General features: G+C 53.1%; 1 protein-coding gene and 2 long non-coding RNA genes across 7 annotated transcripts; 1 reads left to right on the top strand and 2 right to left on the bottom strand.

The window, feature by feature from the left end:
• Positions 1–7,126, bottom strand: LOC135966856 (uncharacterized). Its single transcript, XR_010580522.1, has 2 exons — positions 6,999–7,126; positions 1–418 (listed from the first exon to the last, which is right to left on the bottom strand). It is a non-coding gene; the product is annotated as an uncharacterized lncRNA (long non-coding RNA).
• FOSL2 (FOS like 2, AP-1 transcription factor subunit) lies at positions 5,332–25,550 on the top strand. Of its 5 annotated transcripts, XR_012422526.1 has the most exons (6): positions 5,332–6,278; positions 16,484–16,735; positions 21,233–21,340; positions 22,670–22,783; positions 23,031–23,133; positions 24,511–25,550. XR_012422526.1 is itself a non-coding variant. In XM_074012076.1 (5 exons), exons 1-5 carry the CDS (start codon positions 6,177–6,179, stop codon positions 24,561–24,563), a joined length of 618 nt encoding a protein of 205 aa, XP_073868177.1. In that variant the 5' UTR covers positions 5,332–6,176; the 3' UTR covers positions 24,564–25,550. The 5 variants fall into 5 exon arrangements, 3 of the variants coding, with proteins under 3 accessions (XP_073868177.1, XP_005576292.1, XP_015289329.1); XR_012422525.1 differs by having other exon boundaries at positions 22,670–23,133; XM_074012076.1 differs by lacking the exon at positions 22,670–22,783.
• On the bottom strand, positions 16,559–22,512 carry LOC141408355 (uncharacterized). Its single transcript, XR_012422527.1, has 2 exons — positions 21,454–22,512; positions 16,559–21,411 (listed from the first exon to the last, which is right to left on the bottom strand). It is a non-coding gene; the product is annotated as an uncharacterized lncRNA (long non-coding RNA).
• Positions 25,551–25,813: the final 263 nt, after the last annotated feature.

Here is a 25,813-nt window from a genome sequence, read left to right as displayed (position 1 = left end):
TTTTGTTGTCGTTGTTTGCTTCTTGTTTTTTGTTAAATCGAGGGTAACATATATAAAGTAAAATGAATAAAATGGTGCAATCCTAAGGGCAGAGCCTGTGGATGAACTTTTACACACCCACAGACGTGTAATACCGCACCCAGATGGAGATCATTGTTTTAAAACTACGATATGACTGCCTCTAGAGTGATATTTCTTGTCTTCATTTCTTCTCCATTGGTGTACAGCCCATTCATGAAATGGGAATCATGTAGGGTGAAGGCTTATGTGTCACATCTGAGAAGACTTTAGCTGGGAGGGTTGCTCTTGGAATTTCAAGGAGGTCGCATAAAGCCACAGGAGAGAAAGTCATGCTTGCTTCTTCCCCAGGAGTGGATCCCTGTTCATCAGCGGGTATAGCCTTTTCTCTGCCCGACACCTGAAAGATACAATACATGGCTCAGTGGCTCAAGTATCAGTGTGAGTGGTTTCGTGTTATCAGTAAAGAGGGGAGATGTGGTTTCAAAAAGCTGTTCAGGCTATTCCAGTGTTCACTTCCACAGTACATGAGGTGTAAGGCCTCACTGATTTACCTTATTTCCCTCATTCTGAAACACCATCCCTCGTTAGATCCCTCATGTGCTTAATGGGATTTATACTGGTTACTCCCCATTTGCTGAGTGTCCCACTAGATTTGCTCTTTACCCTTCTTTGCCCTTCTCTGTGCCCTGGGAGGCCAACCTTAGTGGACTGCATGGATCAGCAGCTCCCGCTGTTTGGCCAGAGAAGGAGGCAGGAGGTGGGAGAGATGGTCTGGTATTACTTGACCCCAACTTCTCCCTCCCTTTCAGTGGGCTATCTCTGGCAGGGGCTCCTTCCCTCTACCCACTGGATGGCCCCTCCTTCATGGTCCCAAGCTCACTAGGCTCCAATAACATGATTGCCTCCTCTTTTCAACCCTAGGGACGGTCATCATTTCCTGCCGTTACTAGGCTCTAGGTGCCTCAATTCCCTCTTAACTTTGCCCATACCTCTATGGGAAACTCCATAAGGAGTTTCTCCATTAAAGCCTCATCCTTTGAACCATCTGGGTTAAAGACTGTTTCCTGATGGACCCATGAGTGATTCACAGGTCTTTGGACAAAAACGGGAACACTTCCATATTCAATAGTCATCGATTATAAGATACATCTGGCTTTCAGAAATATTACATCATCTAAAAAGTATGATTTACTATAAAGATATGATGGCAGGTTCATTCAGGCATGATGGATATAGAGGACAGTGTATCATTAAGAGATGTAAGCTGGGAATGGTGGCTCACGCCTGTAACCCAGCACTTTGGGAGGCCAAGGCGGGCTGATCACTTGAGGCCAGGAGTTTGAGACCAGCCTGGTCAACATGGTCAAACCCCAGCTCTACAAAAAACACAAAAATTAGCCAGGTGCGGTGGCGTGCTCCTGTAATCCCAGCTACTTGGGAGGCTAAGGCAGGAGAATCACTTGAACTCGGGAGGCAGAGGTTGCAGTGGGCTGAGATCACAACACTGCATTCCAGCCTGGGGGACAGAGGAAGACTCTGTCTCAAAAAAAAAAAAGAAAAAGAGAGATGGAGTTTGCTCCTAAACTTACAAGGCTGGAAGCATGGCAAACAGCAAAGTGCTGGGTTTAAAGTCAGGTGAGACGGCTTTGAACACAGACTGACACCTACAGCTGGAAAATTTTGAGTAGGCTGCTGTGCCACTCTGCATCTAAGCCTCCTCTCTGGCAATCCAGAGTCACTCTGCTGTCTATATCCCTTTCAGAGATGTCATGTGTAAGGACAAGTGAGGCGATGTGTGTGAAAGGGCTTCAACTATCTCGTGCTGAGATGTGTGGGCCAGCGCAGCTCAGAGGTGCCAGCTATTCTGGGATTCCTGATCTCTCAAGGGCCAAACACTGGCCAGGATGGACAAACAAGGAGACCGGCAAAAGTGGGGCAGAGAGGTCTCAAAGACCAAGAGGCAATGAGAAGACAGCTCACCTACCCTTTTCTTCCCACCCCAGCTTCCCTCTTCCCCTTCCCTTCCCTTCCCTCACTTGACATGGCCTCTTCTCTAAGCTGAGGGATGGTGCTGAGGCTATTTGTTCAGTGGAGAATTAAGGAACACCTCTAAGTGTAGGATAAAGTCATGCACCAGATAAAGACCATGTCTTCCAAGACCAGTAAGAGAGAGACAAAGACATTCCAACAGGAGGCAGGTCATGCCATGTCCTGGGGAAGAAGACGAGCCTGGGGTCGGAAAATCTCAACTGCACTCCTAACCGATCACTAACTCACTAACCCTGGACAAGTTATTCAATCTCACTGTCTTCTGCAACCAGAGAATAATACCCACCTCCAGCGTTTGCTCTGAGAATTCCACTGAACAAGCCCTGTATTCAGCATGGTGCCTGGCTCTGATTTTAGCACTCGATAAAGGGTCACCTCTATTTTTAGCATTCCAGGGAGCCAGAGGACCCTTTTTAAGCGGGTGACTCTGGAATGATTTCCCAAGGAGAGGGCACTGAACTAGGCTTGGAGGCTGAATTCTCGGTTTGGCAGGCACAGTTCGCTGAGGCACTGGCTGAACCTGGGGAGGTCAGTCTCGCAGCAGCACCAGGGCACAGAGTTGTGTGTCCGGCGCTGGGAGTACTGAAAGGGGGTGAGCCGGCAGCGGAACACAGGCCTCCCGGCGGGCAGAGGGAGCCAGCACGAGCTCTGGAGTAGGAGAGGGCCGGGATCAAAGCGCTCTGAGGCAGGCCAGGGCGCACCAAACGGAGGCTAGTGAATTGCATCAGCACAGATTCCGTGATGCTCTGCAGACGTCTCCAGGCTGCTGGGCTTTACGGGAACCCACAAGAAAGGAAAGGACCGGGGAGCTAGCAGGCGGGGGCGGGCGAGGGCGCGAGGGTGCGCTCGCCCGCGCGCTCCCGGCGGCGCCGGGCCGGGGCTGGGCGCGCCCGGGACTGCGGAGGCCGCGGAGGAAGCTCCTGCTCCCCTTCCCCCGCCTCTTTTCCCCCCGCATTACTGGAAGGACTGTGTGGGAGAGACCCAGAAGCACCCGGATTTTCGAGCGCCAGGTGGGGGAGGGCGGGGCAGCCTCTACTGCTCAAAGGAAAACCAAAAGTGCGTCTGTTCGCGCCGCTCCGACACGCGGTTGCTACTGGGAGGGCTCAGGGCGCTTTCGCCGCGCCTCCCTTTGCAGCCCCCAAGACTTGGCTAGGGCGGCCTGAGGCCCGCGTGGCGCGGGGAGGGGCTGAGAAGAGAGTGGGAAAGTGTCACGATTTCTTCTGTGCCCCTCCCGTCCCTACCCCCACCCCCAGTTTTCTGGGTTTTGCTGCTGCCGCTGGGGAAGGACTGATTCGTTTTGCGTCAAAGGACTGCATTTACTCAGTCCTGCTGGGAGAGGCGCGTAAACACCCAGGCAGGCCAGGACGCAGGGATGGGGAGGAGGAAGAAAAAAGCAAAGCACCCACGGCTGGCGTGCGCGTCCGCCTGCCCCACACCCCTCTCCTGGGCCCGCGGAGTTGGGGACTCTGCCCAGCGGGCAGCAGCGGAGGTGCGAGGAGTCTGGCTGGCCTCGTCCCGTCGCGCACGCGCGCGCGTCCTTGGGGATAGCGTTCAGGACAGAATGTGTTTTATAGCTGTAAACAATGACCCCGAGTATTGTTTGGGATTACCGTATCTTGGGGCCCTTGGGGCGGCCAGATGCCGCCAGCCGTCCCGGAAATGCCAGCGCTTTATATAGAGCCCCATGAAAGCTTCGCGTTCCCGGCTCTATTTTTCTTTCCTACCAACACCCCCACTTTACAGATAAGGAAACTGAGGACAGAAATTGTGTGACGGTGCACAGCGAGTTGCCCGCAATGGACTCTCAAGAACACCTCTTAACTTTGGGGCCTCATAAGGACCCTGTGGGGTACAGACGGCTGGTGCTACTTAAGAATTGGGTAAACTGAGGCTAACAGACCCTGGGCCAGAACCTAAGTTCCCTGAATTCCGCTACAGTACTTCTCCATTCACACACCATCATCTCAGCAGAAGGACTGGAGCTCCAGAGCAGAGAAGGGCCTAAGGTCATGGCTCCAAACTCCTTCCCTTTATAGGAGGAAACTGAGGCCCAGAGAGGTTAAGGAATTGGTCTAAGATCTCACAGCTCGTAAATAGCGTAGCCGGGCGTTCCTGCTCCAAGGTCTGTGCTCTGTACCCTGCGCCGCGCCCCTCCCAGCCCCGCCCAGTGAGGGAGGAGGACCCAAGTGTCCGGCTACCCGCGCCCTGAACTTCGCTCCAAAACAGCTGAAGACGACAACGTTGGGGCACACCCTCTCGCTGGCTACTTTTTTTTTTTTTTTTTTTTTAATTCGTAACAGTCGGGAGTTTGCTTATGAACGCCCGATTACTCTTATTAGATGCGTCCTAATTGCTCGGCGTACAGGGCAGCCGGAATATCTTGCCCGGTTAATTTCATCTTCAAGGCTACTCCTAACGAATTAACTGTAGGACCGAAAACATGAAAAACAAAAATCAAAAAGGGAAGCGGTAGGCAGCCCGCCACGGAGGGAAAAATAGGCAGGCCAGCCCCGCCCGGCGCCGCGCCCCGCCAAGACCCGGCCGCAGGGCGGCGCGGGCACCCTGCGCGCCCCGGGCGCCCGCTGCACTCGGCGGCGCCGCGAAGGGCGCCTACGACCGCGCGCGGCCGCGCCCTCCCTGCGAGCGGCTCTGCGCGCCCAGCTCCCGGCCTCCCGGTGGCGCCGCACCGAACCGCCCGTCTCCCCGTCAGGGCTGTGATTATTTTCTAAAATCCGGAGTCGAGACCGCGCGGCCGCTCTCGGGGCCCCGCCCCGCGCCCCTTCCCGGGGCGGGGGAGAGGCCACAGCGCACTCGGGAGCGGGCGAGGGAATCCCTCTCCCTCCACGTCACCCGAAAGCGAGGAAACCCGCACTCGCGTCCTCTAACGCAAATGACCATCTTTGGCAACGTGCGCCAATGGAACAGACCAAGGGCGCTGGGCCCGGGGGGTGAGCGGGGGGCGGGGGAGGGCCGGGGCTGCCTCGGCGCCCCCCAACCGTGCGGGCCGCCCGCTCCCGCCAGGGCCACCGCCTGGCTTCCTCGCGCGGGGTGCGCGGCTGGCGTCAGCGCGGCCGGGAGCCGGGGCTGGGAGGGAAGAGCTGCGCCCGCCTCCTCCCCTCCTGCGCCTCTTCCTCCTCCGCGGCCTCCTCCCCCCGCCTCCTCGTGCGCTCCTCCCTGCAAGGTGGAGTCTGGGGTTGACGTGAGTGAATCCACATGGTACAGGGCTGGAGAATAAAGAGTGTGAGTTGAACTCGTGCCATTGTAGTGACTCATCTCGGGCAGAGCGCTAGGGCTTCGAGCGAACCAGCGAGCGAGCGAACGAGCGGCGCTCGGCGGGGACAGAAAGAGGGAGAGGGAGAGGCGCGGTCGGGCGAGGCGGGCCCGTCCGGGAGCGGGCGCCGGGGAAGGGGTGCAGGTCCGGGCGCCGGAGCGGGGAGCAGGGCCGCGTCCCTCTCAGCGCCAGCTCAGCTTGAGCCCCACGAGCCGCTGTCCCCCTGGCGCGCTCGGGGCCGCGGGACGGGCGCACGCCGCCTTCTCCCAGTCAAGTATCCGAGCCGCCCCGAAACTCCGGCGGCGAGTCGGCCACGGGAAGTTTATTCTCCGGCTCCTTTTCTGAAAGGAAGAAACAGAAGTTTCTCCCAGCGGACAGCTTTTCTTTCCGCCTTTTTGGCCCTGTCTGAAATCGGAGGGTCCCGGGGGCTGGCAGGCCAGGCTCTCTGGGCTCCTAGTCTTTTTAATTTCCAATTTTTGATTGGGCCGTGGGTCCCGGCTGAGCTCCGGCTGCGCGCGGGGGCGGGAGGGCGCGCGCAGGGGAGGGACCGAGAGACGCGCCGACTTTTTAGAGGGAGGGACCGGGTGGACAACTGGTCCCGCGGCGTTCTCAGAGCCGGAAAGAAGTGCCGTAAGAGGCGCTCGGGGGACGCTGTTCCCGAGGTGTCGCCGCCTCCTTGTCCTCGCCCGCCGCGGTTGGGGAGAAACCCAGGAGCGAAACCCAGAGCCCGCGGCGCGGCCGGCGGACGAACGAGCGCGCAGCAGCCGGTGCGCGGCCGCGGCGAGGGCGGGGGAAGAAAAACACCCTGTTTCCCCTCCGGCCCCTACCGCGGATCATGTACCAGGATTATCCCGGGAACTTTGACACCTCGTCCCGGGGCAGCAGCGGCTCTCCTGCGCACGCCGAGTCGTACTCCAGCGGCGGCGGCGGCCAGCAGGTAGGTGCGGGCCCCGGTGCACCTGGCGGCGCGGGCGGACCCCTGCCCTCCTCTCGCCGCCACTGCCTCTTTTGCTTTCTTTTCCTTTTCTTAGCGAAAAAATACCTACGGGCCACCGTTGTTAAGTTCTGGATTTTCGTCCTCTCCTCCCCCACCACCCCCTTTTACATCAGGGGATTGGGGAGTGGGCTTGAAAAGACAACATGCCCTTTTCCTCCCACATTATATTTTACCCAGATAAACTCCTGGAATTGTAGGCCCCCTACCAGGAAGAGCCTGTTACCTCCTCCCATGAACTACTCCCCCTCCCCAGTGCCCGCCCCTCCTCGCCCCCCGCCCCGAGTCTTCTTTCTGGATGGTGGACAGACAAGAAAATCTTTGCACCCACTGGCACCTTTCGACATCCTGGGACCCTATTCTTTCAGGAAAGCTCTCTCTCTCTCCCCTCCTCGTTCTCCATCAGTCTTAGCTCCTTTCTGAAAGGGGTTGGGGATCCAGAAACATGGTTGGACTCCTTCAAGTAATCTGGAGCGAGGGCGAGGGCTGCCGCTCTGGGAATCAGGTGCGAAGGTCAGGAAGGAAGAAGCCAGCCTTGATTGGCTCATGCCGCCTGTGTGCCCAGTGCCTGCCCGCCTGCCCGCCCGTCTTCTGTAAGGGTCGAGGACAGGAGGCTGCACTGCCCCGCAGGAACGAAGGAGCACCGTGAGGGTCTGGGGGTACCTGGAGCAAGGAGGCCGGCAGAGAGAACAGGGGGTCGGTGGGGGAAGAGACATCACACAGGCTCCTGGGTGGTTCTGGAAGCAGAAAACAACTTGTTTCTAAAGCAGCCGGACTGGTTTGCGGTGGAGGGATTGTGCGTGTGATCTCTGTGTTTATAAATACCAGGAAGGTACTGTTGTTGCGGGGCGGGGGGGGTGCTGATGGCGTGCCTGCCCTCTGCTGCGGCTCCCCACCCGCTCTGTCTCAAGAGAGAGCTGGGTTAACGCAGGCCCAATACAACATGCAGCCCACGGTGGTCAGCATCTGTGGAGTCTAGCACAGTTGGCTGCAGCAAGGGATGCTCCATAAGGCGGTGGCCTTGGCCTCTAGAAGGGGCTGGGGTGGGCTTCCAGGGAGGGGTAGATTCAGCTGGAAAGTCTTATGGAACATGGCTCTCTTTTGGATCTGATGAGGGATCCCTTGTTCCAAAGTGATTCCCTATACCTGATGAGTCCCCAAAATGGCTTTTCTGCCTTCCCTCTGCCTCCCATGGTGCTCCTATAAGCACCCGCAGTAGAGACAGCCTGGTCTGTTCATTGAGGGTGCAGTCAATGCACCGTTCGTATTGAGCACCAAGGTGATGAGTTTTAAATCCGAAAAGTTACTGGTTATGTTTGCTCCCCAGCCCCGTTGGTGGTTTGTATTGAATGTAAACATCCTGAGGGAATAGGCTGAAGTCTGTACCCTCCGTCTCCCGTTCAACAAACCCCAAACGCCTGTCCTCCTCCCTGGAATCAGGAAGGGATCTTTTGATTTCTTCCCTGTTCTTTTCCCTAATGTGTCTTTGGCAGTTATCGTTGGAGTATTACAATCTCACTGCCTGGCTTAGCATAGACCCTGGGGCCTGCCGGGATGTCAGACCGGACATCATTGCCCCAACTGAATAATCTGTGTCACTAGGGCTTTGAGCCCAGGATGTGAGCGGAGGCAATTCCCGGTTTTGGAAGAAAATCAGACAGGAAACCAGTGCTAGGAAGAAGGAAGAGAACTCAGTCCAGCAGAGTGTAATAGGGCCTCATTACTGAAGCAAAAAGCAGCTGTTGGCTAATTCCTAGCATGCTGTAACACATGAGGATTTTGCAATTAGTAATAACCAGTGCACGGGGTTCTCACATAGACGCCTGCCCATTCGACCTGGCAGTGTGTGAGACGCCTTTCAAACCAGAGGGACTGGCAAGGTAATGCCACTTGAGACGAGGTTCTTGGCCTGTCCGCTCCTTGGTGTGGTCGTGGTTGGGTGGGGGACGAGGAGGAACGGGGTGGATTTTTCCGTCGTTGCTCCAACTGTGAACAAAATCGTTCTGTGGTCCTGAGGACTGACCTCAGAGGCTTTTGTTCCTTCACAAGTCTGTGCTATGACCTTGCCTGATCTTGGGCTCGAGGTAACTTTACTACATACTAGATAAAACCTGTAATCACTTTATTTCTCTCAGCTTCCTTTACTGGGAGACTTCCCTGGCAGTTAGTGGATGGGCCTTTCTCTTTTATGGCATATCTCAGTGGACTGATCCATATGAGACAGTTCTCTGGTTTTTCTTTGGGGAAGTGAATTTTATTTTTTTCAGGTCTCTCTTTTGGGAGTCCAATATTCCTGATCAGTTTGTTGCCAGTTCTTCAACCCAGAGCTTTCCCATCCCCTCTAGCTTCATGAAGCTGGATCTTAACACATGGCCATGAGCTCCAGTGACTTTGGGGGTGGGGGGAGCAGACTAGTCTTTGTTCCAGCCTCTGTTCTTATATATGGCAGGAACTTGAGGCATGAAAAATATTTCCTGTTCCAGTTATAGTTTTAATCTCAAAAGTTGGTCATTGGTGATTTTGTTTTGTCAGTAATTGTTGCACACACCTCCCCTTCTTGGATTTTTCTTTTTGCTGTTGTTTTTTCTCTCCTAACTTTCCTAGGAAAACATCTCCCAGATATATGCCCTGCCTGGCTGCTTGACTATTACGGTTTCAGGGCCTGAGCATTACGCAATCCAGCCAGTTACACAAACACAGGTCATTTCATAACTTGTTTTCATCAGCTGGCCCCCTTTTAATGAAAAAAACAAAACAAAAACAAGACCTAGAACTTTTCCAAGGCTGCTATTTGTTTCTCAGATAACTTGTGAAAATAAATCAAGGGCAGTATTTCCTTTTTGGAGTTAAGGAATACCAGACTAGCACTCTTCTTCCTCAACTACTCCTTCCCAAGACACACAAACACACACTTACACACACACACACACACACACACACACACACACAATTCCCCAGAGTGAACTTTTGCCAACTGTACCAGACTGGGACATTCCTCACATCAAAGAACTTTTACCAGAAATGACTGTGATTCCCAAGCCAGCCTCAATCATACCTCTCTAGTGCCCTCTACGGGAAATTTTTAGGACAACTATCTTGGGAATGTATTTTTCCAGTTACAGAGTGTTAAATTGGTGAGTTCGGAATTCTTAGGATGCTTTTTCTTTTTAATGAGGGACAAATAAATGCCACATATTTAACCTTGGTTAACTAGGAACTGCTTGACTTTGAGTTTCTTTTTTGTTCTGTTCTAAATAAAACCTGGTTATAAAAGGAGTGCTTTTTTCTTTTTCTATTTTGATGTCTGTCTGTTCATTAGGGTGCCTTCACAATTTGTTCAAATTCCCAAGGCATGTTTTCTTATGTGCTTATATTAGGAGGGGGCTTGTTCAGTTGGTGGGAATGTGGGAGGCATAGATTAAGGGTCTGGTGCTTTTTTTTTCCCCCTTGATCTTACAGATGTTGCAGATTAGGATCAAACAAAATGTTATCCCAAGAATTTGTCTGTTCCGCTGATTCTTGATGGTGGAAGTCAGCTTCACTTTTTCATCAAAGGGACTGGGGTGAAATAGCAGTCATGTATTGTCTGACTGGCAGTTGAATTTTCCTATCCAAAACCCTGAGTGCATTTCCACTACCTATTTCTGCTTCTGCCTGTCTTATTATTCAAGGTGAGGGTAAAATTGGGAGACTTGTTTTTTTCTTTTCTATCTTAATACAAATACAGCAGAACTTATTCATCCAAATCACTATTGTCCCCTTCCTTGTTTTTTCCTTGAGGAGACTAAATGCTTATCCGAATGCTGTGGCTATTCTCAGACTGAGAAAGGTTTTGCAGTACCCCCTCTTTTGCAATTGCTTTCAGCGTATTCTTTTGAAAATCCTCCCTGCTAACAAATCTTTGTCCTCTGAAGGGTGAATTTGATATTTGGAAATTACCAAAAGCCTCTTTGGAGCCAAGTCTGACATACAAGTCTAGATGATCCCGCTGAGTCCAAAGTAGGGTGGGACCCCGTGTCCTTCAGGCCTCTGGAGTCTACCTGGGAGAGCATGCCCACGACAAAAGACACCAAAGCAGGCACCTTTGCCATCAATAACTTGGATTTTTTTTTCTCATTTGTTAGATAGGAATAAAGATACTGGTTGTGAGAATTAAGGAGATGAACATTCTGGTCTATTTGTTGAAACAAAGAAAAAAATAGCATCATTACTTTGTGGGTATGTCTCATCTGTGTTGTATGTGTTGTCTTTTGGTGGCCACAGTATTTCAAAATGACAGCAACTTCCCTGACTGAGGGAAATAGATCTGTTCCAAACCCCATCTGGTAATTCTATCCCTTCTCAGCTCCCTGGGCTGGAGAGGGAAGGTGTAAGGTTTCTCCTGACACACCTGGTCTCTCAGCCCTGTCCCGTGGCAGTGACACTTTCCTAGGCTCACCTTCCTGTGGCTCTAAGGGAGGATGAGAGGACATGTCATCCCCATGGAGTGTAGCGCCTCTGGGGCACTGTGGGGGCTCCAAAGGGGCCCACAGAATAGCGGGGTGAATTCCCCAGTGCTTTGGTGTGGCGCTTCTGGCCAAAAGGGCCCTGGCAGGGAAGCAGCTGGGGAACCTGGGCAAGGGCTGCCTTCTCTTTCTGTTTCTTTCCTTCCCTGGTTATCTTCCTCCTGGCAGGAAGCCAGGTGGAGGAGGATAGAGTAACTCTTTCAAGGGAACCCAGGAAAGCATGGAGGCTGAAGGGAGGTGGGTCGCCTAAGAGAGCGTTTATAAACTGTAAAGCTTTGGGAAATTACAACTTATTAGCAACAGTTTCCATTGTGACATAGTGGTATTTCTTCAGAGAGGAATGAAAGGTCAGAGGTCAAAGTGATGTTCAACGCAGAACCTATGAAGACTGGTTAAATTCCTTATGGAAGGCTTTGGGGAACATCCCAGGTTCAGTAAAAATACGAAGCATTTGCATTAAACTGGACCTCAGAGGGGATGTGATGGGAAGTATGAGACAGCGTGTGCCCTTATCCTTTTCTCTTCTCTGGAGCCAATCTCTAGGATGTTGGAGTTGTCCCTTTTCCATCCTGGGAATCTAAAGAAAGGGTTTTTAAAGGGAAAGAACCCAGTCCCTTCCTAGATACACTCAATCATAGCTGCTTGCCTGGCAAGGCAGGTTACAGAGTCCACAGGGCTTCATGGCTTGAATGCTTGACAACCCAGACGAAAATCCATCTGATGGAGAATTGCCTGGCCAAGGGACTGGGCCAAGAACCCCAACCCTGACTTCCATCTCACATACCAGTTCTGCCCACTCACAAGTCTCTGGGATAAGCCCTCGGCCGCATCCAGGCCTGTAGGGGCCCAAACCCTAGTTCCAATACCTGTCAGCAAAAAGCCATGGGTTCATGGCTGAAGCCAAGGCTCCAGTATGGAGTCTCAGGAGGCAGTTTTCCCAAATCAGCAACTGTTGGGCTGGGGAACGTCTCTGACCTGCTGAGGTTTGGTGGCCCTCGAGGGTCCATGTCCTCAGCTGTGTTGCTCATTGGCAGTGGAAGGAGCACACGCATCCTTCCTAAGCAGCCCCGTGGCACCCTAGCAACAGGGTACAACAGGGTGATGGGTGTTTCCATGCCCAAAGACCACAAGGCTTATACAGGTTTGAACGTCGACTCAGGGTCTGGAGGTTCAAGCTGATGAGTGAGAGCCCATCTCCTCGGCTACCTGGGTTGAAGGAACATCTCAGTTCTGACTCTTTGCTTTCTTATTTCCTCTGTATTGTTTTCCCTGCAACCTGAGCGTGGGAGATGAGAATGAACCTCTGGGACAGGGGTTGGCAAACTATGGTCTGAGTATTTTTCTAAATAAAATTCAGTGGCACAGTCATGCCTATTTGTTTACGTGTTATCTAGGGCTGCTTTCTCACTGTGGTGGCAGAATTGAGTTGCAGCCAAGACCGTATAGCCCACCAAGCCTAAAATATTTGCTGTCTGACCCTTCACAGCAAAAGTTTGCTAAACTCTGCTCTAGGAGGTGGATGGGGGACCACTATATCCGTTTATAGGCATTCTTGCCCACCCAGCAGTTGACAGGGTGACATGGTAAAATATTTGGAGGCTTTGCTAGGCTGGAATGCTACACAGGCATCCAGCATCTTCAAAGTGTCCTCAAGGAGAACATGTTGGCTACAGAGTCCCAGGGAGCCAAGTGAGGTTTTTGGGTTATCTCTCCTGATCCCCTCACTCCCAGCACACTCCTGACACTGCAGCAGGTCTGAAACAGCCCTGTAGCCCCCAGCTGAGGAGCTCTATCTTGGTTTGTGCTTAATGTTAACTCGTGCATAGAGAACCATGATTTATCTCCAGTGTGACATTTGGCTGATTCTCGGGTCTATTGGCGTAGAGGAATGCTAGGCTAACTTCTGGGACCACAAACTCCTAACTTCACCTCTTCTCTCCTGCCCCAGTGTCTGAATAACACGTTTCTGAATAACACGTTTCTGAATAACATGTTGGGAGTTGAGACAAGGCCCATCTGCCAGATCTAATTGAAACTTTTGTGTGTCTCCCAGAGAGGCTCCTCTTGGAGACAAAAGCCTTCTTTATCAAAGCCCCGGGCCCCTCTGGGGATGGGACATTGTTTTCCTTGCAGTTTAGAGCCAGTGCATTATCCAGATGGCTTTACCTCCTGTCTGAAACAAGGTGTACATGCGTTTTCAGAGGCAGTCATTACCTCCTGGCTGGTTTTTATTGCTGTCTTGTTTTGTCTAGACCAAGCCATTGCTGCAAGGAATCTGGCTGATGTATACTGGGGAGCACACACCGCGGACCTGCCCTCCACAGCGGGTGGACTGGAGGGCCTCAGAGGGGCTAATGGGCATCCACTTATTCCGAAGAGGTCTTTGTCCCTCAGCTTTGCTTCAGATTTTCTGCTGCGTTCCCCAAGCCTAAAACGGGAGCACTTTTATTTGTTGGAATGAGGAGTGACTTTCTTAGGTGCTTTCCTAGAAGGAAGGCTAACAGCTTCCCCGTGGAGGAGGGGGGTCCTATCAAACCATGGTGTTGGATGCCTCAGGTGCATTTCAAACCCAGACTCTGGCTTGGGGAGAGAAATGGAATTTAAAAGTTGGGAGCTTCCCAGGAGTGGGAAGCTGGCACTTCCCCCTGGAGGCTCCTGTGCGGAGTGCACAGGCACATCTAATGGTGACGGTGATGGTGATGGTGACCTTCCATTTGTTAGGAGCAATGTTTCTCAACCCTGGCTGCAGAACAGAATCTCCTTGGGAGGTTTTTTTTTTTTTTTTTTTTTTTTTTTTTTTTTTTAAAGTTTATCAGAGCCCGGCCCCAAACCAATTATTTTAGAGGTCTAATGGCGAGGCTCTGACATTGGTGTATTTTTTACAAGCTCATTGGAATATTCTCATGTGTAGCCAGGGTTGAGAACCACTGGTGTGCTTTTATAGCCTAAAGTAGCTACTCATTTAATCCTCATGACAGTGCGGTGAGTTTGATGAGTATTCCCCTTTACATCCGTGGAATTGAGTCCTTGAGCCCAGGGCAAGGCACTCAGTGGCTAAGACAAGCCTCAACCCCATGCCTCCTGACCCCGAGTGCAGTGCTGACTCCCCACCTCTCCCATCCAGCAGCTCAGGAAAAAAATAGCTGTCTGGGACTTGGTGCTTCTACACACACTCAGCCATGCCTGCTGTTCTCACGACTCTGCCTACTCACAGCCCAGCCCCAATTGGCCATTTTTCCTCTTGGAAGATCATTTCCCACTTGGATGCTTTCCTGTTCACTGCACTCTTCCCTCCTTCACGTGCACACACCTGCTGCTTTTCAGTCAGTGCCTGATAAAAAGCCCACTTTTGTTTGCCTTCAGAAATGCAACTCAGAATCTATCACCCTGGGCAGCTCTCTTCACAGGATCCCAGAATCCATTGTACTGGGTAACTTTTCTCCAGAATCCTGGAACCCATTGCTCTAGGCAGCTATCTTCTCGAATCCCAGAATGCACTGGGCTAGGTAACTTTCCTCCAGAATCCCAGAGCCCATTGCTTTAGGCAACTCTCCTCCTGAATCCCAGAATGCATTGCACCGGGTAACTTTCCTCCAGAATCCCAGAACCCGCTGTTGTGTGCAGCTCTCCTCTTGAATCTCAGAATGCATTGTGCTGGGTATCTTTCCTCCAGAATCCCAGAACCCATTGCTCTAGGCAGCTCTCCTCCCGAATCCCAGAATGCATTGCACTGGCTAACTTTCCTCCAGAATCCTAGAACCCATTGCTTTAGGCAGCTCTCCTCCCGAACCCCAGAATCCATTACACTGGGTAACTTTCCTCTAGAATCCTAGAATCCATTGTGCTGGGCAGCTCTCTTCACTGAATGCCCTTGGCCTGGGCCCCTGGGGTGGTCTGGGAGGTGGGGCAGCTGTTCCACCATACAGACTAGGGTCAGGCAGATAGGAGGGAATTGAGCAAGAAGGGGTCCCCAGCTCCGTCAGCTGTAGTGAGGTACTCTATGCATTATTTACATAGCAGGAGCCCTGATGTGACGAGGCAAAGACAGTGGTGGTTCCAGCTTCCATTGCTGTGAATGCTTCTATCCTAGTTGGTCTGATTGGACCAGCATAGGGAGGGTACTACAGCATCCATGCTAAGAATAGTGGGGTTCCATTCGGGGCCAGACAGACCTGTGGGACCTTCTTGGTGAGAGGGAAGGTCTATAGGGGATGACCTGACACTCTGAGGGCAGTGGGGGTAGATAACCAGCACTTAGGGCTGGATTTTGAGAAGGAAAGAAGTAGTGGCAAAGGAGCTTCTATACACTGTGTCCAGAGGCTCTGGCCTCTTTGTTGGGCTGGACTGGGTTTGAATCCTGAGCCCGCTGCTTATTAGCAATGTGGCCTTGGATAAAGTACTTAATCTCACTGAGCCTAGATGTCTGTCCCTAAAATGCAGCTAATGGTTGTTCTTCCCTCAGAGGGAGATTTAGTGAGATAATCTAGGTAAGACATGGTGTCTGACATTTAGTAAGTGCCCAGGAAACATTAGCTATTGTCATCATTTCACCCACTTTTTAAGTGGGAAAGAAACTACTTGGAGAAGCTTTATGTGGACCCAGGAGTCATCTGAAGATGAAGGTTCACCTGGGTTCCATTAGGGGGACTTTCCCCTGAAAAGCTAGAAGTGGGGGGCCCTCCTCTCCTCTCCACTTCTTCCATTTTCCTGTAGCTGCCTTGGAGAAAGGTCAAGACCAACTGCTAAGGAGCACAGCCCATTTTAGTTTCTATACTCTGTCATCATCTTATATTTTAAATAGAATGCTTCCTGCAGCATGTTCCAAAGAGTTCTGCAACGTGGTCTGGGCATAAATTAAGAAGCGGGGAGAAAACTGCACTAGCAGCACCAGAGTTTCCCACAGAAACATCTGTGAACATAGATCGATGCCTATGTAGCTGAGTAGAGAGACACGCTCAGCCGGTCTGCCCCAAGCAAGATGCTAATGATGGGAAAGGAGGAGGGACAAGGAGAGCAAAGGATGTCTGGCTGCAAATGCTGCTACTTGTTAGTCTCGTGGGTTAGAGGACATCTTTTCCTGGACCTGGCTGTGCCCTGATGGAGTCATAGCTCTGTCCTGAACCTCTTTGGAAAGTGACAAAGGCAGACACGGTATGCTCCCTTGGTGATCTTTGTTGGTCCAAAGCTACTGGTGTGCAAATCCCTTCAAGGTGTCCTGAGCCGGTACCCTGAGAAATAGTTGGCAGGTGACTCAGAGGCTTAAGAGACCCAGGTGCCACATCCTGCAGATGTGTATCCTGGAGAACTGCCAAGAAGGCCTGCCGAATGTGAGTGCTGGGGACCACGTTTATCTTGGAAGTCATTTGGGATACGACAGTTTCCTCACTGAGCCACCTGGGGATGGAGTTCTCAGGACCCCAGTCAGGGAGCAGGTCCGACGTGAAGCCCCAGGAATAGTTAAGATTCCCCTCTTGATTCTTGGATGCTCAGGACTTGTCCAGGCCCACCTGGGGGCCGGATCTTGCCCTCCAAGCACTAACCCTGCTCTGTGCCAGTTTTTGCCTCGGCTCTGTTCAGTTATTATTAAGCATCCTGTTCAGCTTAGTATTTATTGGCTCAATTGTATTTTTTTCCTCATTTCAGAAATTCCGGGTAGATATGCCTGGCTCAGGCAGTGCCTTCATCCCCACCATCAACGCCATCACGACCAGCCAGGACCTGCAGTGGATGGTGCAGCCTACAGTGATCACCTCCATGTCCAACCCGTACCCTCGCTCGCACCCCTACAGCCCCCTGCCGGGCCTGGCCTCTGTCCCTGGACACATGGCCCTCCCAAGACCTGGCGTGATCAAGACCATTGGCACCACCGTGGGCCGCAGAAGGAGAGATGAGCAGGTACAGCTCAGACCGGTGGGAAGGAGCCACTTCAGTGGCTTTCAGAGCTCCAGAGACACACAGCGGTTTTCTGCAGTCTGGTAGGGTTAGTGTTCTGAGAGCAGGGGAGACAAGGCAGCTAGGGGTTGAAGAGCACGTCATCCTCCTCACTGGAGGCGGAGCTGGAGACCCAAGACTCAGGCTGGCTGTGTCATCTCGCTTGTGTCCCTTCGAATCTCTGAGTCTCAGTTTCCTCAGCCACAAAATGGGGATCATGGTCCCTGCCAGCCAGGACTTGGCTACAGATGGGAAGGACCATTATGACCTGCCACAGCAGGATCCTTCTCTGATCCTTGGCAAAAGGGCCATGGGACAAGCAGCCAATGAACCCTGGCTGTGAGCTTTTTAGGATTAGCCCTTAGCTGTTTCCCAGGGTCTAGTGCAGGCCAGGCACCCAGCAGACCTGCAGGGTCAAGCTCTGGGCCGGCCCTGCCCTCAACTTCCCATTCCTGCTCAGTGTTCCAGGCCTCCAACTTGGGGCAGGAGCCCATTTCAAGGGCCTAGAATGCATGTTCCAGCAGTGCAGTAACTCTGGGTCTTTAGAGTCTGTTCAGCGGCATGAACAGATGGGAGGATGAGGCGGGGGAGGCCAGACATCAGCCCTTTTCTCTTCAAGGGGCTCAGCTTTGAGAAAGAATTAACCTGGCTGGAGAGGGAAGCCAGAAAATGGGGAAGAGGCGGGGCGCTGCTATTTAGGCAGCGCGTACCCAGTACTGAAGAGGCTCATTGCTTGGGTCAGCAGTGAGCCAGGGCAGTGCCAAGTCCCCTGGTCCTGGAAAGGGAAATCAGAATCATGCATAATTCCAGAAAGAATGGAATACAGCCTCAGAGAGCCCCATCTCACCCCCATGTCAGATGGTACAAGCAAGGCCCAGACATACCTGCGTGTGGCCACTCGACCAGTGAATGGGGAAGTCTGGACTATATCCCAGTTCCCTGGACCCCTTATGCAGTGTTCTTTCTCCAAGGTTATGCCACCCTGAGCCCAGGGAAGGGAAAATACTTTAGCAGTGGAATCCCTTTTCCAAATGAATTATTTTCCTGGAAAACTATTCCAGTGACAGCCTTGGAACCCTTCCCCATTTCAACCACTGTCCATCTTCACTCTGTGATCCCCAGGGCCACAATGTTCCAATATACGGACCTTTCAAACATGGTTCCCAGTGGATCAGGGTAGATCCAGACCCCAGGATACTTGGAATTACAGGGATCACCACACCAAGGAACTGGAAGCTTTCTCAGGAGCTCGGTTCCTCCGAGGGCAAAGCTGGGTCTTGTATCCACTACTTGTTGGTTTGTTCTGTCAATGGCGGAACCACAGTGCAGAACCACTTGCGGGGAGTGTGTCTGCTAGACTCTGTAATAGATTCACAGCTGCATGTGGGGCCTCTGCTGCTGGAGCAAGTGGCCAGTATCCTCCTCACAGTTGCTTTCCATAATTGCAGTTGTAAATATTGCAGTAGCCATGCTTATAATGACCTTTATAAATATGCTTCCTTTGCGGAGTCCAAGGTGCAAAGCCTTATACTCACCGATGAGCTGGACTCTTCTGGGATGTAAGTGATCCTGAGTGAGAGCCAGGCTTGCCAGGGACTCTTTGGGGCTAGCAGGACCACAAAGCCGGAGGATATGCTGAATGCTCTCCATTCTCTTTTTTTCTTTCTCTCTCTCTTTTTTTTTTTTTTGAGATGGAGTCCTGCTCGTATTGCCCAGGCTGGAGTGCAGTGTCACGATCTCGGCTCACTACAACCTCCACTTCACCTGTTCAAGCAATTCTCCTGCCTCAGCCTCCTGAGTAGCTGGGATTACAGGCACACACCACCATGCCTGGCTTATTTTTTTTTGTACTTTTAGTAGAGATGGGATTTTGCCATGTTGGCCAGGCTGGTCTCGAACTCCTGACCTCAGGTGATCCGCCCGCCTCAGCTTCCCAGTGTTGGGATTACAGGCGTGAGCCACCGCGCCCGGCCACACTCTCCATTCTCTTCTGGGCCTACCTCACATCAAATTTAGAAGTTTATATCCAGAAGGGACTTTGGAGACCATCTTTTCTCATTTTCCCTTTATACCCATTTTATAGACAAGGAAATGGAGACCCAGAAAGGTGAAGGTCCCTGTTAGAGTCGCACAGTGAGTTAGCAGCAGAGCCAGCACTGGAACCCACCTCTCCTGACCTTTAGTCCTGCGGTTTTCCCACCACACCACCTAGGCGTGCCTCATACAATCTGTCTGGAGAATTTCCTTCCTTTTTTTGAGAGGGAGGGAGAGAACAAGGAGCATTTTATTCCGCATCAGTTGGGAATTCACACATCTCCCAGCAGCGTTGAGGAAGCCTGGGCAGTGGCAGTCTAGAACCTTGGCTGTTCAGGTTCCCAGCCCTCAGGGCTTTTCTCTGAAGCTTACTCTGGCCGTCCCTAGCCTCCCCGAGCCACCCTGCTAGGGAGGAGCCTGCCCCCAGAGCCAGCCTGGTGCCTCATAGGCCTCCTCTGGAGCCCGCCTGGGAGGTTCCCTCTGTGCCCCGTGGCGGCGACTCTGAGGAGGTGTGTGTGTGGCTTGTGGGTGGGTACGTGGTGCTGCTGACACACTGAAGCTGGAACTATGTTGATTTCACAGCCCCTGAACACTTCCTATGTCGACAGCTCCCACAAGTTGCCCCACACCTCACCAGTCAGGGGAGAGACTTCTAGGTCAGTCAGGAGGCCAAAAGTTGTCCAGAAGCAGCCAAGGGGGAAGGAGGGCTTGAAGTGGGTCAAGGCAAGCCTCCTTCTTTTCTGCCTCTCATTAGAGAAGGATCTAGGGGTCTTCCTGGGCCTTAAGGGGAGCCCTTGTGGCCCTTTCTGTGGTGAGCCCTAAACCCAGGCCTGCAGCAGGGCCATAAGGCTTTCTTGGCAATTCTGCCGGGCTCAAGACAAGACAGGTTTAGGAGCAGCAAGTATTCAGGGCCTTGGCCAAGTGGCCTCATGACCTCAGCCGGGCTGTGGCCTCCTCTCTGTGTGACAGGCATGGGATCGTCCTCTGTGGTGCTGTGATGATTGTCCTCTCTTTGCTGTTCAGAACACCACAGCAACAGACCTCCAGGGCTGGAGGGAGCCTTGTGGGACTCTGACTTGGACCCAGCCAGGACAGTGGCTCTTTCCTTCATGGGGTGACCTGAAGTCAAGGCAGTATCCCTCCTTGGGGCACCTTCTCCCTTTTCCTCCAAAAGTAGCTTTGATTTTGCCCCCAGGTGTCCCGTGAGAGCTGACCCAGGTCTTCTTGCCCTTGAGGTCTTCGAGGCTCCCAGTATAGCACCGGGTACTTAGTAGGTGTGCAGTCCATGTTTGATAACTGAATGCGGGTACTTAGTAGGTGTGCAGTCCATGTTTGATAACTGAATGCGGGCACTTAGTAGGTGTGCAGTCCATGTTTGATAACTGAATGAGTGGTCTTTCCCTTTGCATTGCTTTCTGCTTTGGCCCACAGCCATCTCCTTGTGTCACCTCTCCCTGAGAGAGGCATTGGGGTCACGGCTCTGCAGGGCTCTGTGGAACCAGAGTATTAGCCCTGCTCATGAGAGCAGAGTTCATGCTCTCTGGTGTGAGTGACAAGTTCCTAACCATCTCATTGGAAGAAGCTAGATCCTAAGCTCTTTGCAGGGGAATCTTCCTTTGTTTGGTTCGCAGATAAAATCCTAAGCCCCTAGAACTGCATCTTGCATATGGAACCAGGTGCTCACTTGTTGAGTGGATGGATATGGTGGGCAGCAGGATTTTACCTGCCGGGGGCTCCTCTTCATTTTGCATGTCCTGTCCAACTTAGCACTGCACCAGGCATGTGGGGGAGTACTTGGGGTCGAACCGTGAGCAGCTGGCATTCTCGGATTGGCAGAGGAAATCGGGAGTGGAGTGGCACTCTTGACCCTCCCATCAGCAACATAACATTCCCCCCTGGGTGGTTCTTACCTGTGTGGGGACTCCAGGCCCAGCTACTTAACCAAATGGGGATAATGAGGCTTGCAGAGCAGGCAGAGTGATAGGAGGAGTAATTGGCCAGGGTTTGGAAAAAGCTGCTTAAGTGGGTGGGACCACACCTGGCTGGCAGGAAGGGACTCTTGGAGAAGCATCCCCAGCTCCTTCTCTCTGGCCTGGGCACTGAGAGAGAAGCCCTGGCTGATGTGACAGGTGTTGCTATCATGCCTGGTCCGGTGAATCCCTGACCCATTGCTGTCCTGTTTAAACATGGACTTTAAACTTGGACATCACCTTCTGGGGCAGATTCAGCTCAAAGAGCCCTCCCAGGCAGCCAGACATCAGGAGCCACATGTTCTGGGGCCTCTGAGTCCAGCCATGATCCTCTTACCCTTCCTCCTCCTCTTCCCATTTCCAGAAGGACTTCTTGCCTTCCTTAAAATACAGTTTTTTAAAAATGCTGTGAACCATTGTCCCTGTTCTAATCGTGATCCTTGGCTTTGGCTTCTAGCTGTCTCCTGAAGAGGAGGAGAAGCGTCGCATCCGGAGGGAGAGGAACAAGCTGGCTGCAGCCAAGTGCCGGAACCGCCGCCGGGAGCTGACAGAGAAGCTGCAGGCGGTGAGGAACTCTGCGTAGGGTGGGAGCACCTCTGGGTAGGGTGGGAGTACCTCTGCATAGGGTGGGAGCACCTCTGGGTAGGGTGGGAGTACCTCTGCATAGGGTGGGAGCACCTCTGGGTAGGCTGGAGTGAGAGCCCCGAGGGTCCTGATCCTGTCTCCCACAGCTGTCTCCTTACCCACAAGCGCTCTACAGATGAGTCAGTGGAGATAGAGCTTTCCTTCCTTTGGACACATGGGTCAGCCTTGTATTGATTGAAAAAAGAGAGAGGGAGGGAGGTGACCTTTAGCACCAGCCAGGGCCCAGAGGGAAGAAATGAACAGCCTTCTCGGGGGGTGCTAGCCACTTTTTTTATGCAGTGCCTGAGTGTTCTCTGCTCGCAGAACTGTTGGGGCTCCTGGGTGAGGGATGGTGGAAGGTTGAGAGCCAGGACAAGACCTGCCCCTCCAGGGCTCCTTCCCGAGGTTCCAGCCACTCCCATGCCTGCCACCATCAGGAGTGGCCCAGCCTGGCCTAAGCACTATGGGTTGGGCCGGGGAGAGGTCTTGATGGAGATGGGTCACGTGGCAGCCGGGTTGTATTTTCTTGGGGTTTTCTCATTTCCTTTATGGGCAGGCGGGTTCCCCACCTCTATCATGAACTCAGAGCTGTGGCCGTGATACCGCATGCTGCCCTTGTGAGTCACTCTCCCGTGCCACCTAATTGCCCAGACCTGGGGACCCACAGCCCTGCCCTTCCCTCTCTTAAGCTTGACCTGACCAACGTCACGTAACTCCTTTCAGAGCCTAGCCCTGCAGGAAGGGCCGGTCGTGTGCTATGTAGAGGAAGCCCCGAGTCAGGGTTGACTGTCCCCAGTGGAATGCTTTCAGAGTGAGGAGATGAGAGAGACTCTGTCACTGGTCCTCACAATGACTGCCCAGGATGGGGCTTTGGAAAACATCCCCTCACTTCTTTTATTATTATTATAATTTTTTTGAAATGGAGTTTCGCTCTTGTCACCCAGGCTGGAGTACAGTGACATGATCTCAACTCACTGCAACCTCTGCCTCTTGGATTTAAGCGATTCTCCGGCCTCAGCCTCCCAACTAGCGGGGATTACAGGTGCCTGCCACCGTGCCTGGGTAATTTTTGTATTTTTAGTAGAGACAGGGTTTCACCTTTTTGGCCAGGCTGGTCTCGAACTGCTGACCTTGGGTGATCCACCTGCCTTGACCTCCCAAAGTGTTGGGATTACAGGCGTGAGCCACCGCGCCCGGCCCATCCCCTCACTTGAGTTAATGTTCCCAGGTACCATCCACCTGCTTAGGCTTGTCTTTCTCTGTCCTGCAGCCCTCCCTCTGGGGTGTTGAATGAATTGAATTGCGTGAATTCTGTGATGCCTGTAGTAATGTCCCTCGGAGGTGTTAGAACCGGGGAGGATGAGTGGGAATTCTTCATTCCCAGGTGAGGCAGATCCACAATCCACTTCCTCAGCGGGCCCTCCCACCACTAACCTTTCTCTGATTGGCACTTCAAGGAGCTGTGCCCCATGTGGTGCTCCTTACCAACCGCCCCAGAATAGCCCTGCCCCCTGAGGCTCCTCTACTTTCCTCCCCTCCTCCCAGAGGCCTCACACCCTACTCCCCTGCCTCCCCCGCCTCCCCCGCCCTCTGACCCAGCCACCCAGGCCCCTGAGCCACATCCTCCACAGGAAGCCTCTCAGAAGCTCATGACGTTCGTCAGACCCTTGAGACAGACGGAAACTGTTTTTCACTCCGGAATATGCTGTGCTCTGCTGAACGAAGCCCTTGCCCGTATGTCCTCACTGATGAACAGGAATCCATGTTAGGGAAAACGTGGGGAGGAGGCTGGTGACACACACCTCTTCCCCTCCCACAGCGGCCCCTCCATGTGTGCTTGCTTACTTCTGCTTCTCTGGCTGGGGATGAAAGAAGGGGGCTGAGGTCCTCGCAGAGTGACCCTGGCATCCTCATGGGCCGTCTCGGGCTGTCACGTTACTTCTGTGTCAAGCATGGTGGCTGAACCGAATGTTCTCTGAAGGTTCTGAGAGTCCTGAAATACGTGCTTAAGAAATTGGAGCAAAAGGCCAGGCACCATGGCTCATGCCTGTAATCCCAGCACTTTGGGAGGCCAAGGCGGGCGAATCACCTGAGGTCAGGAGTTCAAGACCAGCCTGGCCAATGTGGTGAAACCCCATCTGTATGAAAAATACAAAATTAGCCAGGCGTGGTGGCGGGTGCCTGTAGTCCCAGCTACTCGGGAGGCTGAGACAGGAGAATAGCTTGAACCCGGGAGGCAGAGGCTGCAGTGAGCCAAGATCATGCCACTGCACTCCAGCCTGGGCAAGACAGAGTGAGACTCCCCCTCAAAAAAAAAAAAAAAAAAAAAAAAAATCAGAAAAGAAAAGAAAAAGAAATTGGAGCTAATAAAGGGAGGAGAGGCTGTGATAATCCCACAGGGATTTGCTGAGCACTTACGAGAAGCCAGGCACTGTTCTAGGCGCTGGGGATACAGGAGTGTGTATGACAAAGTCTCCACTCTAGCAGCCTAGGGCTTAGCGTTTATCCATCCACAGGCGGGCTGGCACGGGGCTGGGGAGTAAGAGAAGGAGAGAGATGGGTAGAGCTGTGCTCCATGCCCCCTTCTCCATGCAGATCTCTGCAGTACTCACCCCTCGGGGGTACCGAGGCGGCAGTCCTGGCACCAAGGCCATAGAACATAGTAGTAGCACATAGACTCTGGAGTCAGATACATTGGGAATCAAATCTGGGCTACCCCACCTGCTAGCTTGGTGACTTTGGAAAATTAACCCCTCTGAACCTCAGTTTCCTCATCTGCAAAATGGGGTGATGATAACATCTGCTTCCACAAACTCCTGGAAGGTTGAATGAGATCATCTCTGAAATGCTTAACAGTGTCCTGCACAAAGTAGGTGCTGAGTTATGACAGCTGCAGTTGTTTCTTCACCTGCTCTCCAAGCTGACTTTCCTTCTTTGGAAATGAAAGGAATCTTGAGCCTGCAGGTGACTCAGAGCAGCAGGGTCTGTGGTTAGGTGTGTGAGCCTCTGCTCTCACAGTGTCTGAGGACAGACGTTACTGGTTTTCTCTTTCCTGCCTAGATTGGTCCCCGGCAGGTTGCTGTCCCTCACATCCCTCTCTTTCCCTGGCAGGAGACAGAGGAGCTGGAGGAGGAGAAGTCAGGCCTGCAGAAGGAGATCGCTGAGCTGCAGAAGGAGAAGGAGAAGCTGGAGTTCATGTTGGTGGCTCACGGCCCAGTGTGCAAGATTAGCCCCGAGGAGCGCCGATCACCCCCAGCCCCTGGGCTGCAGCCCATGCGCAGTGGGGGTGGCGCGGTGGGCGCTGTAGTGGTGAAACAGGAGCCCCTGGAAGAGGACAGCCCCTCGTCCTCGTCGGCGGGGCTGGACAAGGCCCAGCGCTCTGTCATCAAGCCCATCAGCATTGCTGGGGGCTTCTACGGCGAGGAGCCCCTGCACACCCCTATCGTGGTGACCTCCACGCCTGCTGTCACTCCGGGCACCTCGAACCTCGTCTTCACCTATCCTAGCGTCCTGGAGCAGGAGTCACCCGCATCTCCCTCTGAGTCCTGCTCCAAGGCTCACCGCAGAAGCAGTAGCAGCGGGGACCAGTCATCAGACTCCTTGAACTCCCCCACTCTGCTGGCTCTGTAACCCAGCGCACTTCCCTCCCCAGCTCCGGAGGGGGGTCCTCCTTGCTCCTCCTTCCCAGGGACCAGCACCTTCAAGCGCTCCAGGGCTGTGAGGGCAAGAGGGGGACTTGCCAGGGAGCTTCCTGGCTCTGGGGGACCCAGGTGGGACTTGGCAGTGAGTATTGGAAGACTTGGGTTGATCTCTTGGAAGCCGTGGGACCTCCTCCCTCATTCATCTTGCAAGCAAATCCCATTTCTTGAAAAGCCTTGGAGAACTCGGTTTGGTAGACTTGGACATCTCTCTGGCTTCTGAAGAGCCTGAAGCTGGCCTGGACCATTCCTGTCCCTTTGTTACCATACTGTCTCTGGAGTGATGGTGTCCTTCCCTGCCCCACCACGCATGCTCAGTGCCTTTTGGTTTCACCTTCCCTCGACTTGCCCCTTCCCTCCCCCAGTGTCAGTTTCACTCCCTCTTGGTTTTTATCAAATTTGCCATGACATTTCATCTGGGTGGTCTGAATATTAAAGCTCTTCATTTCTGGAGATGGGGCAGCAGGTGACTCTTCTGCTGGGGCTGACTTGTCCAGAAGGGGACAAAGTGCAATACAGAGGCTTCCCTGCCCTGACGCCTCCCAGTCACCGTCTCCAGAACTCCCGGCCGGGCTCCCTGAGCTCTCGAGATGCTGCCCTCACTGGGAGGCTCAGAGGACCCTTCCTGCCCACCTTCGGAGACGGCTTCTGGAGGAGCGGCTTGGCCAGAAGACAGGGTGTGAGTGAGACAGTGGGGCACAGGTTGGGTTTGCCAA

The sequence above is a fragment of the Macaca fascicularis genome, chromosome 13 (assembly GCF_037993035.2).
Source record: "Macaca fascicularis isolate 582-1 chromosome 13, T2T-MFA8v1.1".
NCBI lineage: Eukaryota > Metazoa > Chordata > Mammalia > Primates > Cercopithecidae > Macaca > Macaca fascicularis.
This window is presented reverse-complemented; position numbering and strand designations above follow the sequence as displayed.

Bases quoted from the DNA above. Each gene is read 5' to 3' on its own strand.
- FOSL2 (XM_005576235.5), top strand. From the start codon at position 6,177: ATGTACCAGGATTATCCCGGGAACTTTGACACCTCGTCCCGGGGCAGC. The intron at 16,736-21,232 runs GTACAGCTCAGA...TTTGGCTTCTAG, and splicing joins GCAGAAGGAGAGATGAGCAG to CTGTCTCCTGAAGAGGAGGA. The intron at 21,341-24,510 runs GTGAGGAACTCT...TTTCCCTGGCAG, and splicing joins TGACAGAGAAGCTGCAGGCG to GAGACAGAGGAGCTGGAGGA.